Here is a 17,915-nt window from a genome sequence, read left to right on the forward strand (position 1 = left end):
CTAAATAAAAATCCTTCCAAATAAATATTTTGAATATAATTCTTCAATTAAAAAGTCATCATGTGACACCTCATTTCATAATCATAAAAATACGGGTCTCAGCCCATTTTCATATTTTTCATAAGCACGGGTCTCAGCCCAATTTTTATATCTCCACGGCACTTCGTGCCCATAATTAAATCATCATATTTTTCCGGCACCTCGTGCTCTCAGTTCATATCACAACTGCACGGATAATTCACAAGCCAATATCCTCAATGTATATAAGATCCACATGATCAATTTATTTCCACTAAAGTGAGTTTAGAATTTTTCAATCAAGTAAGAAATCAACACAGAATTGATGTTGTTATTGTATGGAGTCAAACTAACTAATGTAAATTGAAATAAAGGGAGTACTAAATATCTAAATGATTGGTCAAAATAAAATAATGTAATGAATGCTTTCTGACTCATAAAATGATAAATTATTAGGTGATTTCCTTTGCTTTAATTTAATGGAAAGAGTCACTCGTTATTTTTGTTGGTGAAAAATATTAGATATCCAATAAAATAATTGAGGTGCAATATCATAAAAGAGTTATGAATAAGAAATTTTATATTGTATTCTAATGTGCCCTTATTTAACTATTTTTCTAGAAGTAGAAATACTTATGTGTATTTAATTAGGCTTCAAATCAGCGGACAGCCCAAATTCAGTTAACACAACATTTTCGAACCCAAAATCCATCCCTCCTCCCCCACCTCACCCCCACCGGAAATTTCCACCGGAATCCTCCATCTCCGTCGGCAATGTGGGCGGCGAAACCTCCACAGCCACAGGCATCCAGTTACTGTACTCTCCAAAGCTCCCTCCTCTCTCTCTCTCTCCATTCTGACGCTACTCTCCTTCACATATCTCTCACTCAAATCCTTCCACTCCCCCAATTCTCCTCCTCAAACTCTCTCTTCCTCTCTCCTCGTTCAATCATCTCAGGTACAGCTAAACTTTCCTTCTAGAATTTTCTAGAATCCTCGAGAACATACTGATGCTTTTTATTTTTATTTTCGATTTAAGGTTCTTAAAGCGGATGAGGAGGTGGTATCGGATGTGTATATTTCTCCGGAAGTGTTTAGATTGAATTATGAGGAAATAGAGAGGAAATTTAAGGTGTATATATATAGAGATGGAGATCCGAAGACGTTTTATCAAACGCCGAGGAAGCTAACGAGGAAGTATTCTAGTGAGGGATAGTTCTTCCAGAATATTCGAGAGAGTAAGTTTGTTACGGACGATCCAGATCTGGCTCACTTGTTCTTCATTCCGATCTCTTGTCATAAGATGAGAGGAAAGGTATGGAATGTTCTAAAATATGCAAAGCCTCATCTTTTTATGTTTATGAACTGAATTTTGATTGGATGTGAGATGCTCTTCAATATACTTAGATTTTGGAAGTAGAGTTATAGTACATAGTTCAGTTTAATGCCTGATTTATTTAATATGCTGAAAATTTTGAATGGAGAGTGGATATAAATACCTTATACTGTGGGATCAGGTGGTTAAGTTTATTCTTAAGAGTCAATTGGCTTAGCAAGGTTGAAAAGTATTTGCTCTTCTCTTAGCTAAGGATGGTAAGCAGGACTGACAGATCGGTCAACAGGGAGTGAAGGACATGATATTAAATTTTGTTTAATTCAGTTGGATAGTACGCTAGAGAGGGTGCAGGAATGAGAAGTATTGTGACTTCTGATGTTATTGTTGGCTATAGTGCAAATTTTCTTCTTAGGGATCAGCAGCTGAATTGCAGCATCTATTAATGTGGGGTATGGTAGCTAAATGTACTAGTTTTTCCAGCATAGTGATGAGGCAATCAGAATTATTTGAAAAGAACTCTTTTTCTTTTCTCCCATGGAGATGCTGATGATAAGGTTTTGTGGCATGGAGATGCTATTGATAGCTTTGTGGGGAACGCCAATCCATGCCAGAAGATTATCGGATAACTAATGCATGTCATATGAAATATGAATGAACTCAAATTGGAAATAATAGAAGTTTATTACTCCCAGTCCTTAATTAGATGTCCATATTTGAGTTGGCGTATCATAAGATTAGAGTTAAACATATACCTGCTCCAAAAGAGGGAGAGAGAGGGAGAGAGAGAGAGAGAGAGTTAAAACATAGTATTATCTGTTATCCGTTAGCTGGAAATGCAGCAAGAAATGCTGAGAACAGAGTTTTCTATTTTATAAGGAAACTAGGAGTTGTGGTGTGCGGAGTAATGTCACTTCTCCCTTTGCACTTAATGTGGACAGGTTTTTCTCTTTTCTATAGTTTGTATATCCACGTAACGTGTTACTTGTTGTACTTTAGTAGTGTACAAGCTCGTGGTTTATAAAGATTATCACTCTGCGCCAATATTGAAAAAGCCTCATACTGTGCTTCTTATACTCTTAGTAGTATTATGGTTCTTGGTTTATAAAGATTATCATGGGGCATGGTTGGAAAGCCGCCCATGACTAACTAACTATTTTCCTTAATCACCAATTGGGAAACTTTACAAAGTACAGCAAGCTACAACTCTGCTTTTGGGATGTATACTTTTAGCTCATAATCTAAGTGTGTATCTTTGATCCTAGCTTTTGTAACAAAAAATTGAAATACCTATACTATTTAAGATTGGTGGATCCAATATACCTGACTTCTGGGACTCTTGATGTATTGTATAAGAAGATTATTGTTTGATGAAATGCAGGGCGCATCATACGAGTTGTTACGCGGCGCCTTCCTGAAGTTCCTTGGAAGGGCGACGTAAGGCTAAGCAACCGATGTCAGTACGGTTGCTGTCCGCCAACTGAGGTTCCCTCCATACGCTAGACTAGATTGTCAGTGCTGTACGGAAAAACCAATGTCGTGAGCAATTGAAAGAGAGCAGAAAAGAGAATTGAGAATGAAAGAAAGCTTGATTGCATTGAATGAAAGCTATTACAGAAAACAAGACGGTGTCGGGGGGAGAGACACCAGTACAGAGAATTGTTTGCTTGCTTGAAAGTTTTGATTGCTTGGTCCCCCTTAATAATGCTTATAAAAAATAAACCAAAGTTACATGACTAGATCTATGAAAGCTGGAAAATCACACTTAAAGAAAATGCAGCAAAACTACTCTATATTTACAATGAAAAGGACTTAGTCTTCTACAAAGCAGCAACAAGTCCGTTGGCAGCAACTTTGTCTTTAGCATCAGGGTCTGCGCGCGCGGCATTGTCTATGCGCGCGGCGCTGTTGGCATCTGCCTGTGGCTGGGCGCTGGCGATGACTATCGGTGGGGCGACAGAGGCACATGCGCGCTTGTCACTTGGAGCTGCCGAGACCACGGGGCCGACCGTGGCGACGGGCGTTGGGAGGCTGGCCAGGACGCCACGGGGCGCGTCCAAGGGGTCATGAGGCATGGTTGGAAAGCCGCCCATGACATTCTCCCCCACCTGAGTTGGCGACGTCCTCGGTGCCTTCCTTGCAAGGTAATCATCAATCAGGCTCTTGTAGGCTTTGAGGTTTGTTCCCTCTCCCAAGTATTCTCCTCTGCATCACATCCCTGCCATTTCACCAAGAACTCCTGGTGATCTTTTCTTGAGGCGTGAATCACTCGATCATCAAGAATAGCTTCAGCACGCCTTTTCCCGGTTGAATTGGGGCCTCGAATACTTGGTATTGTTAGTTGGCTTCGTGAAGGATCCTCCATATCTTCCCGAAAAGGTTTCAGGAGACTGACATGGAAAACATGATGGATTTTCCACCAAGCTGGGGTATCCACTCGGTATGCAACTTTCCCAATGCGCCTTTCAATGGACAAGGGTCCAATATATTTTTGCAATAGGCGAGGGTCATGGACCCCTGCAAACAAGTACCGCTTTGGGATTTTGACCATCACTTTGTCTCCCACCTGGTATTCAACAAAGCGGCGATTCTGATCAGCATGCCTCTTCATCCGCTTTTGGGCTTTGACAAGATAGCTCCGCACTATCTCCAAATTTTGCTTCCATTCTTTTGAGAAACTAGCAGCCCGAGGAGATTTTGACATATTTGGTGCGTTCACTGTGTGTGGGAGTAGCGGTTGCTGTCCGGTAACAATTTCAAAAGCGCTTTTGTTGGTACTTGAGCTCTTTTGTGAATTGAAACACAGTTGAGCAGCATCCATAAGCTTCACCCAATTCTTCTGCGATCCGGTCACAAAGTGCCGGAGATATTCCTCTAGCATGCCATTGAATCGCTCCGTCTGGCCATCAGATTGCAGATGAAAACTTGAGCTATGACTCAATTTTGACCCGAGGCACTTAAAGAGTTGGGTCCAAAAATTGCTAGTGAAGCGTGAGTCGCGATCACTAACAATGTCTTTAGGTAAGCCCTAATATTTGACGACATGAGAGAAGAATAGTCGAGCTGTATCTTCTGCTGATATATATTGTGGGGCTGCTATAAAGGTAGCATACTTGGAAAACCGATCCACCACAACCAAGATAGTTGTGAGATCTCCGACCTTGGGCAATCCGGTGATGAAGTCCAGGGAAACGCTTTCCCAAGGTCTTTTTGGGACAGCTAGTGGTTCCAAGAGCCCTGCCTGCGTCAAGCGGTCTGACTTGTCTTTCTGGCATACTAGACAAGTCTTCACATACTGAGCGACGTCATCGACCATTTGAGGCCAATAATATGCACGGCGAAGTAATGTCATGGTGCGTTCCTCGCCGGGATGACCGGCCCACAAAGTATCATGGCATTCTGCAAGAAGAGCCCGTCGCAGATCTCCTCCTTTAGGAACATAAAGTCGGTTCCCTTTCACCTTCAGGAAACCATCTTCGATGTAGAACTGGCGAGTGTTGCCCTGTCCTACCAAATCAACCAAATATTGTGCAGCAGGATCCTTGATGAGTAGATCCTGTATCTGGTCTTTTATGGTGGTGGTTACTTCGCTTCCCTTTAGGGCGGCGAGTACACACATCGATGCTAGATCAGCCCTCCGACTGAGTGCATCAGCAACATGATTGGTCTTCCCACTTCGGTACTCCAGGTTGAAGTGAAATTCCGCTAGGAGTTCCTGCCACCTAGCCTGTCGACCATTCAGCTTTGGCTGGGTCATGAAATGGCTAACGGCGGTGTTGTCTGTCTTGACCACGAATGGGGCTCCCAGTAGATAATGCCTCCAAAGGCGTAAGCAATGAACGACAGCCAATAATTCTTTCTCATGAGCGGCATAGCGCCGCTCTGCATCCTTCAGTTTCCGGCTCTCGTACGCTACGGGATGCCCTTCTTGTAGCAATACTCCACCAAGTGCATAGTCGGAGGCATCCGTTTGCACTTCGAATGGCTTGGCCAAGTCAGGGAGGGCCAAGACTGGGCTACTAGACATAGCCATCTTCAATGCGTCGAAGGCCTCTGCCCGCTTGGGGCCCCAATCCCACGGGGTGGCCTTCTTGAGAAGTTCTGTCAGCGGCACTGCAATGAGGAAGTAACTTTTCACAAAACGCCGATAGAAGTTGCATAGACCAAGGAACGACCTCAAGGCATGTATATTCTTAGGAGGCGGCCATTCTGTAATGGCCTGAATCTTCTGCTGGTCCATCTTGATCCTCCCTTCCTCGATGACATGTCCGAGGAAGTCAATTTGTTTCTGAGCAAAGGAGCACTTGGAAAGCTTCGCATATAATTCGTGCTCCCACAATCGGGCTAGGACCTTCCGCAAATGCTCCAGGTGTTCTTCTAGTGTCTGGCTATATACCACAATGTCATCCAAATAAACCACGACGAATTCATCAATGTATTCTCGGAAGACTTGGTTCATCAGGGTGCAAAATGTGGCTGGCGCGTTAGTCAAGCCAAAGGGCATAACCAGGAAGTCGTACGACCCATATCTTGTCACACAGGTCGTCTTGTGCTCATCACCATCTGCAATCCGAACTTGCCAATAACCTGTCCTCAGGTCTATTTTGGTGAATACCGTCGCACCACCCAGTCTATCAAACAAGTCTGCCATTAGCGGAATAGGATACTTGTTTTTCACGGTGATTTTGTTTAGAGCCCGGTAATCCACACAGAGTCGTAAACTACCATCATGTTTCTTTTGGAATAGCACAGGGGACCCGTATGGGGACTTGGAGGGCACAATGATCCCTGTGTCTAGCATTTCCGTCAATTATCTCCGAAGCTCGGAGAGTTCAGGTTGTGACATTCTGTACGGCGCCCGGGCATGTGGCTTCGCACCCGGCACCAACTCAATCTCATGGTCCACAGTTCGCCTAGGCGGAAGGCGCTTTGGCATGTCTTGTGGCATGATGTCTTCAAATTCCACAAGCAACTCTTTCACGGGTGCAGGAATGGGACTCGAGGAGCGTTCTATATCTTCCATGCAGAGGGTAGCCAGGAACGTGGGTTCATGTCTTTTTACCCCCTTCTTCAACTGCAAGGCCGAGATGTTCTCGGCTGCCATCTTCATGGGAATGCACGGAATAATGCAGGGCTTGGCCCCATTTGCCCCCATCATCAGTAGCATGTCTGCATACGGTGCGGGCATGGTATTGGTCTGTCTCAGGAATTCCAACCCCACTATTAATTCAAAGTCATCTATGATCACTACGCGCAGGTTGAACTTTCCTTCATAAGGGCCAAGCTTCACTGGTACTTCTTTGGCTATTCCACCCACTGGTTGAGGTGGTGAGTTGATAGCCTTCACACGACCTTTGCCCTTTCCTACAACTAGTCCAAGACGCTCCACCTGAGTCGAGGCTAAGTAGTTGTGGGTGGCACCCGTGTCTATCATTGCCCGAATGGGCCTGCCATTTACCTTCATGTCAACGAACATTAAGGTCCTCTCTTGATGAGGAGGAGTCCTCAAATTCGCCTTCTTATTTCCTTTCCTAACAATTGGACAGGGGTCCTTCTTCTTGCGGATACCGGCACTGGTTCCTGCTAAGGGCTCAGAAATGGAGCCAACAATTGCATTGAATGCACCTACTGGCTCGGTCTGGTCCGCATCATCGGCGTCGTCATTCGTCCCATCCTCAAAAGCTTGATGGGCGTTCATCTGTGCATGTGGGCATTCATTATTCCAATGTGGTCCGCCGCAATGACGACATCCTGAGGGGGCTTCCTCCCCCGATCATTGTTGTTAGATGCAGCACTAGTACTGCCAGAAGAGGGAGCCTTGGATTTGGGTGCACTCCGGTCTCCTCCACTTCTGCTAGGGCCACCAGTGTTTGGTTGGCCCCCTTTGTATCCTCCTCGGACAGGCTGTTGAGGCCTATCCTTCCGGGCTTCCACTTGGTAATCCCCAAGGCACTCTGCTGCTTGGATTGCCTTAGGCAACGTGTCTACCCCTTGTCTCTGCAACTCCATCCGGGCATAAGGTTTCAACCCTTCCAGGAAGGTGAAGAGTTTGTCTTTGTCCCCCATGTCACGGATGTTCAGCATGAGCGCGGAGAATTCCCGCACGTAATCTCGCACTGATTTGGTCTGGCGGAGCTCCCGCAACTTTCTCCTGGCATTGTACTCAACATTTTCGGGGAAGAACTGTAGGCGTATGGCTGCCTTCAGTTCCGCCCATGTCTCGAGGGCATCTTCGCCAGCCTTGATGGCTTCATACTTCACCCGCCACCAGAGTTTGGCATCACCCTGAAGATACATGGCAGCAGTTGCTACCTTCTTAGCTTCTTCTAGGCCTCCCACGGCATCGAAGTATTGCTCGATGTCGAAAATGAAAATTTTCACTTCTTTGGCATTCCGAGCTCCACTGTATGGCTTTGGCTCAGGAATTTTCAACTTTTGGGCCATAGGGGCGAGGTTCACACCACCCCCAAATTGGTTTCCGCCACCTCGAAGTAGGCCTTGTAAAGCAGCATTGACAATATTGAGTTGGCCTGTCAAGTTGTCTATAGTTTGTTGCATGGCAGTCACCCTGTCTGCCTCTTGTTCCCTGTTGGCTAAATCCTCGGCACGCTCCTGCTGGAGGACCTCAAATTTACCAAAAATTTCAGCTGCCTCTGTGCCTGCTGTTTGCCGGTCTCCTTCAGAGTCGCGACTGATGTTTTCTATGTCAACTTCGGCCTGGATGAGTCTGCGGTCCAGGTCGTCCAACCTTTGCACTAGGCTGGTCTTTAGATCGGGCACCATTTCCACGATGGGCCGTAATGCGTCAATTGTTCCCTCAAGGGTCGCGATGCGATCCCCATAATTCACCATGGTCAGAAATGGTGGTAATTGCAATGTAATCCCTCGTCCGATGTCGAGCCTAGGCTCTGATACCAACTGTTACGCGGCGCCTTCCTGAAGTTCCTTGGAAGGGCGACGTAAGGCTAAGCAACCGATGTCAGTACGGTTGCTGTCCGCCAACTGAGGTTCCCTCCGTACGCTAGACTAGATTGTCAGTGCTGTACGGGAAAACCAATGTCGTGAGCAATTGAAAGAGAGCAGAAAAGAGAATTGAGAATGAAAGAAAGCTTGATTGCATTGAATGAAAGCTATTACAGAAAACAAGACGGTGTCGGGGGGGAGAGACACCAGTACAGAGAATTGTTTGCTTGCTTGAAAGTTTTGATTGCTTGGTCCCCCTTAATAATGCTTAAAAAAAATAAACCAAAGTTACATGACTAGATCTATGAAAGCTGGAAAATCACACTTAAAGAAAATGCAGCAAAACTACTCTATATTTACAATGAAAAGGATTTAGTCTTCTACAAAGCAGCAACAAGTCCGTTGGCAGCAACTTTGTCTTTAGCATCAGGGTCTGCGCGCGCGGCATTGTCTATGCGCGCGGCGCTGTTGGCATCTGCCTGTGGCTGGGCGCTGGCGATGGCTATCGGTGGGGCGACAGAGGCACATGCGCGCTTGTCACTTGGAGCTGCCGAGACCACGGGGCCGACCGTGGCGACGGGTGTTGGGAGGCTGGCCAGGACGCCACGGGGCGCGTCCAAGGGGTCATGGGGCATGGTTGGAAAGCCGCCCATGACTAACTAACTATTTTCCTTAATCACCAATTGGGAAACTTTACAAAGTACAGCAAGCTACAACTCTGCTTTTGGGATGTATACTTTTAGCTCATAATCTAAGTGTGTATCTTTGATCCTAGCTTTTGTAACAAAAAATTGAAATACCTATACTATTTAAGATTGGTGGATCCAATATACCTGACTTCTGGGACTCTTGATGTATTGTATAAGAAGATTATTGTTTGGTGAAATGCAGGGCACATCATACGAGTACATGACCATAATTGTCCAGAACTATGTTGGTAGTTTGATAGCCAAATACCCCTATTGGAATAGAACCATGGGTGCAGATCACTTCTTTGTTACCTGTCATGATGTTGGTGTCAGGGCAACTGAGGGGCATCCCTTGTAAAGAATGCAATTCGAGTTGTGTGCTCCCCTAGCTATGATGTTGGATATATTCCACACAAAGATGTTGCTCTTCCGCAAGTCCTGCAGCCATTTGCCCTTCCAGCTGGAGGAAATGACATCGAGAACAGGTAGTCGTGTTTGGATAAAAATGTGCTAAAGACCTGACCATTCACTTTATATAAAAATTTCGTTCTACATTTCTTAATCTTGAGTTGTTTCTTTGTTTTGTTGACACATCAACGTGGTAATTTCAATGTGAATAGTGGAAGCCTAGCTTTTCACTTAGCCAAGGACGGAGGAAACAAATTCTCTGCACCAGTGTAGTGATAGTTTATATGGTAGAGGCTACAGTTCTTTTATGGAGTAGCTTTTTGCATACTCTTCCTCTCAAGCTGGTCCCTAGTGTTACTGCCATCCATGCTTAATATTTTTTCCCCATAACATTTGAATTACACTATTAACAATGGAAAATTTAAAAGATGAAAGAATGACTATACATAGCCATTTTCTCCTAGCTGAATACTCATTCTTTTCCTTTTACTTGTCCCAGTGCAATGTTTAAAAAGGAAAGTTTTTGTCTTTACCTTTGAATTATTTTTAGTATCTTCTTGTTATAGTCCACATAGTTTTGCCTATAATTCCACAATTTCAGTCCTTTCCAAGGAGATGGCATTCAAAAATTCTTGATTTTTTTTTTTGGGGGTGGGGGAGAGAGAGGAGAGATATTTGCTTTTACTAACTTTTGCTTCCTTGAAGAACCACATGCTCTTTACCTTTCCTCAAAGTTTTAATTCAAGCAATTCTGTTTCGAATAATTGTTGCAGTAATTGTCAACTGCATCTTGTGTACATTATCTTGTAATTATGCTTCACATGGTTGCATACTTGCATCTATCATATCTTTGGCTTCGCTTTGTATATGCCTTCTTCTTTACTACTATCTTTTATGTCAACTTTCCTTTTTGTGTGTGCCTATCTTTGAGAACTTCTGTGGCCATTTGTCTTAGATTGATCATGTAGTTCTATCTTGTTCTTAGGGTCCCAATACAACCTTAGCCTTTTAACCAGATAAGTCCCTTAGTAATCAGTTCTATGGGAAAAAATCTGGTGCCCGTATATGTTATCAAGCTTTTACTGATAAATCTTCATGTGTGCTTACTTTCCATGCAAGTACTGATAGATACATTGAAGGACAAATGTCAGTCCAATATGCTTTGAGAGGATTTTTCAAAGTGTTCTAACAGAAAAGCGGTCAGTCTATATGTGGTTGTCTTATCCTCCTATTGCATATTGGTCTTCTGCTCTCAACAACCCATTCCCTAAATTTAATACAGTTTGGAGCATCATATTTGAATAAACGCACTCCAATCAATCTTATTCCTTGAGGTAGAGGCTTTAGAAGGAACATATTCATTCTTTGCCCCCCCCCCCTCCACCCACCCACCCACCCACCCACCATAGGTCTTTCCCCTGAAGTATTTTCTGTATTGATGGATTTGGTATTTGCAGTAATTAACTTTTGTCTAGCTTGTCACTTATGAATTGTCATCTTTCACTCTATATATTTGTGTAGCTTGTCCAAAGTTATACAATTAAGGATTGCATGCCACTAAGAGTAATCCTACTTCACAGGACAACTTTGGGTTTCTGGGCAGGTTATAGGAACTCTAAAATCAGGGTTATCAGTTTAGTGGGACTCTGCAATCTTGTCTGTATATAGGAACAGTTTATTCAGACCCCTCTTCGTAGATATCTTTAACTCTAGAATTACAGGAAACCGCTATTGATTAAATCTTCACAACTCTTGCAAACAACAAAGAAGAATTTTAAAGAAAAACTGAAGAGCACAAGACTAATGCATTCTAATAGAATACCTACATTTTCGATAAGTTTATCCTTAATTGCTTGCATATAACCTCTGAATTTGGTTCTCAACATAACTGTAATTTACTGATACGCTCTCCTGGGGTGACGTGTCCGCCATCTGGCAGGCAAGAACCCCATGACTTGAATTGCAGTTCTATCTGCGGCCGTAGAACATCCAGCATTCTCTTCATGGAATTCAAAAGAATTCCCAGCTGAAAAATAAGTCAGACCGTTGTTCTCTTGGAAGTTGAAAACAGAAAAATAAAGGATTCATACATTTACAAGGCTATTGCACAAAGACAGCGGAGCTCACCACCTCTTTGCAGTCGGCATACGGACATACTGTGCCTTTGGTAATTTTCTGGACATACTTGAGACCTAATTTAATGGGCATTACTTTCTCCTTTAATGGAGATGAAACATCTGCATATTGCTTATCCAAGGCTTCAATAACTGCCTTTTCTACATCTGCTATAGCCGTTTGAAAAGACGCGGAAATATAAGTGTCGTTAGTCACTGTAACAAGTCGTGAAAAATAGACAAACTTATTTAACTTTAGTGAGTAAGAAGAGATTTCACATATATAATCTTGCTTTCTAGAAGTCCATCACTAATATGAGAATCATATAACATTTCTAAAGTGTTCTCACGCCAAATGCTCCACAGCACAAAGGGAAGGGAAAAGACGAGATGAAGAAACTCCCCCCCACCCCCAAAGTTGTTACTGGCTTTAATTTAAAGAGCAGTCAAGTGCTCAAAGGAGTTGAAGATGAAGAATTTGAATAGCAAAGTCTGTACATACAGTTTCCAACGAGAAAAGGTACTCAGGCCAGCGTCTTATGACAGCATCATATTCAGCTAATATCTCCTTTATTCGTTCATAGATATCATCAACACGGGGCCACTTTATCTGCAGATAATACAACTATAGTCAAGTACAGAATGCTAAGAAAGCAGTTCAGATCTCTCTCATTAAGCACATTTAAAAGGTCTTATACAGTCGAGGCACATTAAGCCCCTCATTTGCCTTAATAAATTATTGAGTAACCTTATCACAATAAAACACAGATTATTTAGTATAGGAAGGAAATGGACCCGTGTAAAGTAGAATGGAGACAGGATTCATGCAGCTGAACCAACAAGTTTGGAATTGAGAAGAAGTTTATCAACTGATTGTACGATATAGCCACTGGGACTTGGAAGTCAGATACTTAATATACTGATAGCCTTCTCCTTGAGGAAGCAATGCACAAAATGTCGGATTGCGAAGCTGTAAAATGTAGGAACAAAAACCACTAGAAATTGAAAGACACAAGACGAACTACCTATGGAATACATCTCTGTCCTATATGCACACAAAATCACAATACATATATTATGTGGATTAGCTAAGTCATTTGAACATACTGTTGACAAATCACAACAATGTGGGGATTGACATACCTTGTCAGGTTTACAGAATTCGAGCAAAGCAAGACGCTTCTCCTTGATCCAGAGGGTAATATACGGATGGAACAACTCCTTTGCGTCAATTCCACCTTTGACAGGACTGTGAATTTTTTCACCTCTGTTAAGATCATACACACAGGACGAGCAGTAAAAATTGAACTAACGAACATGCATTACCTGATGTTCCAGGCACTAAAATCCTTCTGAAGATCAGCTGTCGCGACAACGAGTTCTGCTACAGGAGATGAGGGACCAGTGGGAGGACATGCAACAAGGAATGCGCGCAATCTGCTACATAGCTCCGTGGAGTATATAGCTGAAGAAAGATTTGGGAGGTCTAGGAAACTACACAAGATTAAGCCAGAAATAGCTATGAGTAATGGCATTCCATATAGTAATTGCCTGATAACATATCTACATGCTATCAGAAGATCTTTCCGCTGTCTTTATTTAATGTCTTCCTCTTTTATCTTCTTAGCAGCAAAGAGAGATGATTACTAGTATCCAGAATAGACCAACATCCAGAGTTTTTTTTTTAAAAAAAAATAAAAATATGGGAGACTTACATAAGAACCAACAAAATACACGAATATTTCTAAACAATTCTATACTAACAAGAATAGGTCAAATTTTATCCATCAGAACAAACAAACAGATCATAAAGAAGGTGGGTGAGACAATAATTTATTTCCTCATACGGACCACAAAGCACAAAGTGTAATTTCCTAAGAAAGCTCCACAATATATCTGCAACAAAATGATTCGCACCTTTACTTACCATGCTTGAATGAAGGCATTGAGCATGCAACTTGGAGTAAACCAGTCAGTAAGTTGGTGTTAATTGATGCAAATCAAAAGATATGCATATCCAATCATGATTAGAACCAATATGAATAGATTTTGATTGAGACTGAGTTTAAAAGGAGTGACATGGATAGTGAGAATTCATATAGTCGAATGAGGCTTAGTAGTAGTTAGTAATAGTAGTTGCAGTTGTTATATAAGTAGACTGTTGTATTTACATGGTTCACCGACTCAATTATCCAAATTAGCAAGCAAAGGGAATAATAGATTGATCCATCAAAATCGGTATCACAGGCAAAATGACCAGCGAACTTCAAATAACCAGCATTGACCATCTAAATTTCCAGCTTTATAGATGACAAAGGACCACATTCCAATGAGGAAAGGGGGGTAAAGTACGTTGGAAGTATATTCTGATTATGGATCTCCATGTCAGTACGAACTTCATTTCTGATATTCAAATAAAGTAACACCATCTTCTGGTAAGCGGTGGAGCGAGCCACAGGACCCATCAATATGTTGTCATTGTTGTTGGAGACAAACTCATCTGTTTCTGCCAAGTGTCTTCTGGATCGTTTCTTCGCAGCAATCTACGCAAAAATTGATGTGCAAAAGTAAGAAAGCTTCTCCAGAAAAAAAAAAAAAAAGGAAGGTCTCACATCTTCCGCTCCTTTTAAAAGAAAATAAGTAGGAAGATAGTTTCCAAAACCTGAAAATATTTGCATAGCTTCAACCGCGCTTCCTTCCGGAGAAAGTATATCATTAAGAAGACTATACAGCATCAAAGCAGGAGACAGTGCGGGAGCTGCAACTTCAGTAGCAGGTCTGAACACATCCGCCATCCCTGGTGGTAATGATTCGTCTAAAGACTTGGAGTTCTCAAAAACTAGTGCAACGATCAGCTCGATCTTTTCGGAAACTTCTCCTAAAATACGATTCTGGTTCATGATAAAAAGTCAAACAAAGTATTGCAGTGAATACGAACACGTTTCATTATCCTGGACAAACTGAGAAGTAATAAAATAACACTAGATTCTGGAACACAAACTTGCATGTGAATAACATGTTGAAAAAAATTATATGTTAAAAGACTGAAAGATATATGAATTTGGAAGATAAAACTAAAATATAGGACAGAATTCATAGAAAGTGGACATTTTAAACACTTTTTCATATGAATTAAAATTGTTTAAGATAACCAAAAAATAAACAGAACCACCTAAACAATGTATGGGTGTCTAACGGGTCGGGTTGACCCGGTTCCGGACCGACCCATACCGGTTTTAGACTGGACCGGACCGGTAGGTAGGGGGCCGTGCAGGGCTGGGTTGAGATGGGGAAAGGGTTGTGCCAGGTTTCGATGTACCGGTTAACCGGACTGATCAAAACCGGTACTGTCAAGTCATAGTCGAACCGGTTAACCGAATCGGCCAGGACCGGCTCAACGGCTATTTTAGATTTTATTTTTTTTAATTAAGTTGACCATTGGCAACGTTCAGATGTCATTTTGATTGTTGCCCAACGACTATTTTGCAAGAATAGCCCTTTGTTTGGGCATTTTTTCCCCATCTTCTTCATTTCTTCACTCATCTCTCGATTCTCAAACCCAAATTCTCAATAGTCATTCTCTCATTCTTGACTTAAATTGCAATCAACTATTTGCCTCTCATTAAACTTTGAATTTACTCTTTTTTCTTTAATTTGCAAGTTTGAATTAAAAAAAGAACTTGCAAATTATAAGTTCAATTTTTTTTCCATCTTCATTGTATTCTATTATCTTAAATTCTTAATGAAATATTCAAATATAAGGATTTTAAAGCCTTTGAAATTTATTTAAACACTCTTTTTATAAGATTGTATTTATGTTTTACATTTTTACTTTATCTTAATATAAATTATGGTAGTTATACAAAATACAAAAAAAATTAAATAAAACCCCTTAAGTCCGGAACCGCTCCAGTTCAATAATTCACCGGAGGGGCTAGGAACCGACCGACCGGTCTCCTTTTCCAATAGCCCGGACCGGACCGGCCCCTTGACACCTTTAATACAATGTAGTGATATTTTTACCACTTTCTTTTTTGTTTATCAAAAAGGTAGTTAGAGAGGTATTTAGGAGGCGCAAAGTATGTGATAGGCTTCATTAAGCAATTGCTTCACTCTCCCTTAACTATTAGTATAGATAAAGAGTTCGTAAGAAGGATCACAGAAACTTATATTTGGAGCAGCCGAAAACATAAAGTAACTACAACTACAAATTACCCCATATTTTGTGAAATCACAGTGCCTCTTATTACAGTTTAATTAAACAAACCAATATGTCTGACCACTCAAACTATGTTTTATCATTTACATTCGATTTTTAATGCCACTGTTAGTTTACAGATATGTATAGTGTAGTCTTGTCCCACATTGAAAGAGGAGTAATATCTCCTTGTAGTGTATAGCTATAAATAGGGACCTCTTGTATTGTATTTATCATCCAATATCAATAACATATTTTCTCCCGTGTCTTCTCACATGGTATCAGAGCATTAGTGAGAAAAGATCGATGTGCGTCATTCCAGCGTTAACCGGGAAGAAAGAACTTAGTCATCGTGCAATTTTTCCGGTGACCTAAGGCTTGTCTAAGTGAAAGTCACTTTCTGTCGGTGTTGTGCTAAAACCAACACCACCACGAGGTAGATCACCCTCCGTCTACAAACTCCTGAAATTTTATCCGGCAGAAAAGCTGCCACGCTCCTCCACGCGCCGGCAACAACAACTTTTCCGATGAGGGTTCCGGCCACTTTTCGGCCATTTTTTCGCGAAACTTCTTCAGGACAGTGTGCTCTTCTCAAAATTTCGAGCCTACCCATCTAATTCAAATTAAATTTTGACCACTTTTATATTTTTCCGCCATGAACAGTGACCTTTCCGGCCTTTTTTTGAAAATATTTCTTCATGACAGCTTGCTCGCAAAGGAATTCCGAGTCTATCCATCCTGGTTACGACAAATTCTGTCAACTTTGGAATTTTCCGGCGTGAACAGTGTTTTCGGCGCAAAACAGTGTTCTGTTTCCCTGCTGTAAACAGTGTTTTTCAAGTTATTTCTTCAGTTTTTTCACAGGAGTTACTTATTTCCACTATTTCAAGTTAACCCTACTACTACAAATTGTAGCGACATGGGAACCGATGCTTTGCATAGTCGGATGGTTTCTTTAGCAGATTATATTGAGTTCCGTCAGTATAAAGCATGCAAGCAGACATCTTCTGAGATAGCTTCTGTTGTTCAAACAGGTAATAGCATGACTTGTTTCTCCCAATCTTCATCCTCTGAGTCTTGGGTCATTGATTCAGGTGCATCAGATCATATTTCTGGTAACAAATCTCTTTTCACTACTATTTCGTATTCTCAATCTCTTCCAAAAGTCACAATGGCCAATGGGTCTCAAACCATGACAACTGCAATAGGTCAAGCAAGCCCACTTCCTTCCTTACCTTTAGATTCAGTCCTTTATGTTCCTAATAGTCCTTTTAATCTCATAGCTATTAGTCGCTTAGCCAAATTAGTTAAATGCGTTGTTTTATTTCTTGATGACCATGTTTTTATACAAGAACGCAGTACGGAGCCGATCATTGGTACCGGGCGTGAATCAAACGGACTTTATTACCTTATCCTTGCTAAATCACATGGACTCAGATCTTGTCTTCCTTCTACAACTTGTCATGTTACTGATTCATCAGATTTATTAAATAAACGGTTGGGATATCCCAGTTTGTCAAAACTTCAGAAAATGGTATCTGGTTTATCTCACTTGTCAGCTCTAAAGTCTGAGTCATGTCAGCTCGGTAAGCATACCCGCTCCCATTTTTCTCGGCGTCTTGATAATCGAGCAGAGTCACATTTTACTTTAGTCTATTCAGATGTTTGGGGTCATAGTCGGGTCAGTTCCACCTTGAAATTTTGCTACTTTGTCAGTTTCATTGATGATTATTCCAGGTGCACTTGAAAAATGGGCCGCCGTTTATTGGCGTAAAAGTTACAAAGTTCCTTGAAGATTTGAATATAAAGAGGATTACCTCTTCACCTTATCATCCGAGCGCAAATGGTCAAGCAGAGTCAATAAACAAAGTGATTATACAAAATCTAAAGAAAAGGTTGGAAGCAGCAAAAGGCAACTGGCCCGAAGAATTACCTGGGGTTCTATGGGCCTACCGAACAACGGCCAAGTCAAGCACGGGAGAAACCTATTTTTCTCTTGTATACGGCGTAGAAGCTTTGATATAAGTGGAAGTAGGGGAACCAACCTTAAGGTATTTCTAGGCGAACGAGGAATCGAACAACGAAGTAATGCTAATCAACTTAGAGCTGCTCGAGGAACGCAGGGACTTGGCGCATGTCAGAATTACGGCTCAAAAGTAGAGAATGGAGCGATATTATAATCGAAGAGCCAA

General features: G+C 41.9%; 1 protein-coding gene and 1 pseudogene across 4 annotated transcripts; one reads left to right on the forward strand and one right to left on the reverse strand.

Moving 5' to 3' along the window:
- The first annotated feature begins 524 nt into the window (after nucleotides 1-524).
- On the forward strand, nucleotides 525-11,804 carry LOC107798326 (putative glycosyltransferase At5g03795; annotated as a pseudogene).
- Nucleotides 11,558-14,544, reverse strand: LOC142167880 (uncharacterized). Of its 4 annotated transcripts, none has more exons than XM_075228243.1 (6): nucleotides 14,188-14,543; nucleotides 13,878-14,068; nucleotides 12,852-13,019; nucleotides 12,669-12,774; nucleotides 12,028-12,135; nucleotides 11,558-11,693 (listed from the first exon to the last, which is right to left on the reverse strand). In XM_075228243.1, the coding sequence occupies exons 1-6, from the start codon at nucleotides 14,239-14,241 to the stop codon at nucleotides 11,688-11,690; spliced, it is 633 nt and encodes a 210-aa protein (XP_075084344.1). In that variant the 5' UTR covers nucleotides 14,242-14,543; the 3' UTR covers nucleotides 11,558-11,687. The 4 variants fall into 4 exon arrangements, 2 of the variants coding, with proteins under 2 accessions (XP_075084344.1, XP_075084343.1); XM_075228242.1 differs by having other exon boundaries at nucleotides 11,565-11,696; nucleotides 14,188-14,544; XR_012698115.1 differs by having other exon boundaries at nucleotides 11,664-11,696; nucleotides 12,028-12,774; nucleotides 14,188-14,544.
- Nucleotides 14,545-17,915: the final 3,371 nt, after the last annotated feature.

Source organism: Nicotiana tabacum, chromosome 13 (assembly GCF_000715075.1).
Source record: "Nicotiana tabacum cultivar K326 chromosome 13, ASM71507v2, whole genome shotgun sequence".
In the NCBI taxonomy this organism is placed as follows: Eukaryota; Viridiplantae; Streptophyta; class Magnoliopsida; order Solanales; family Solanaceae; genus Nicotiana; species Nicotiana tabacum.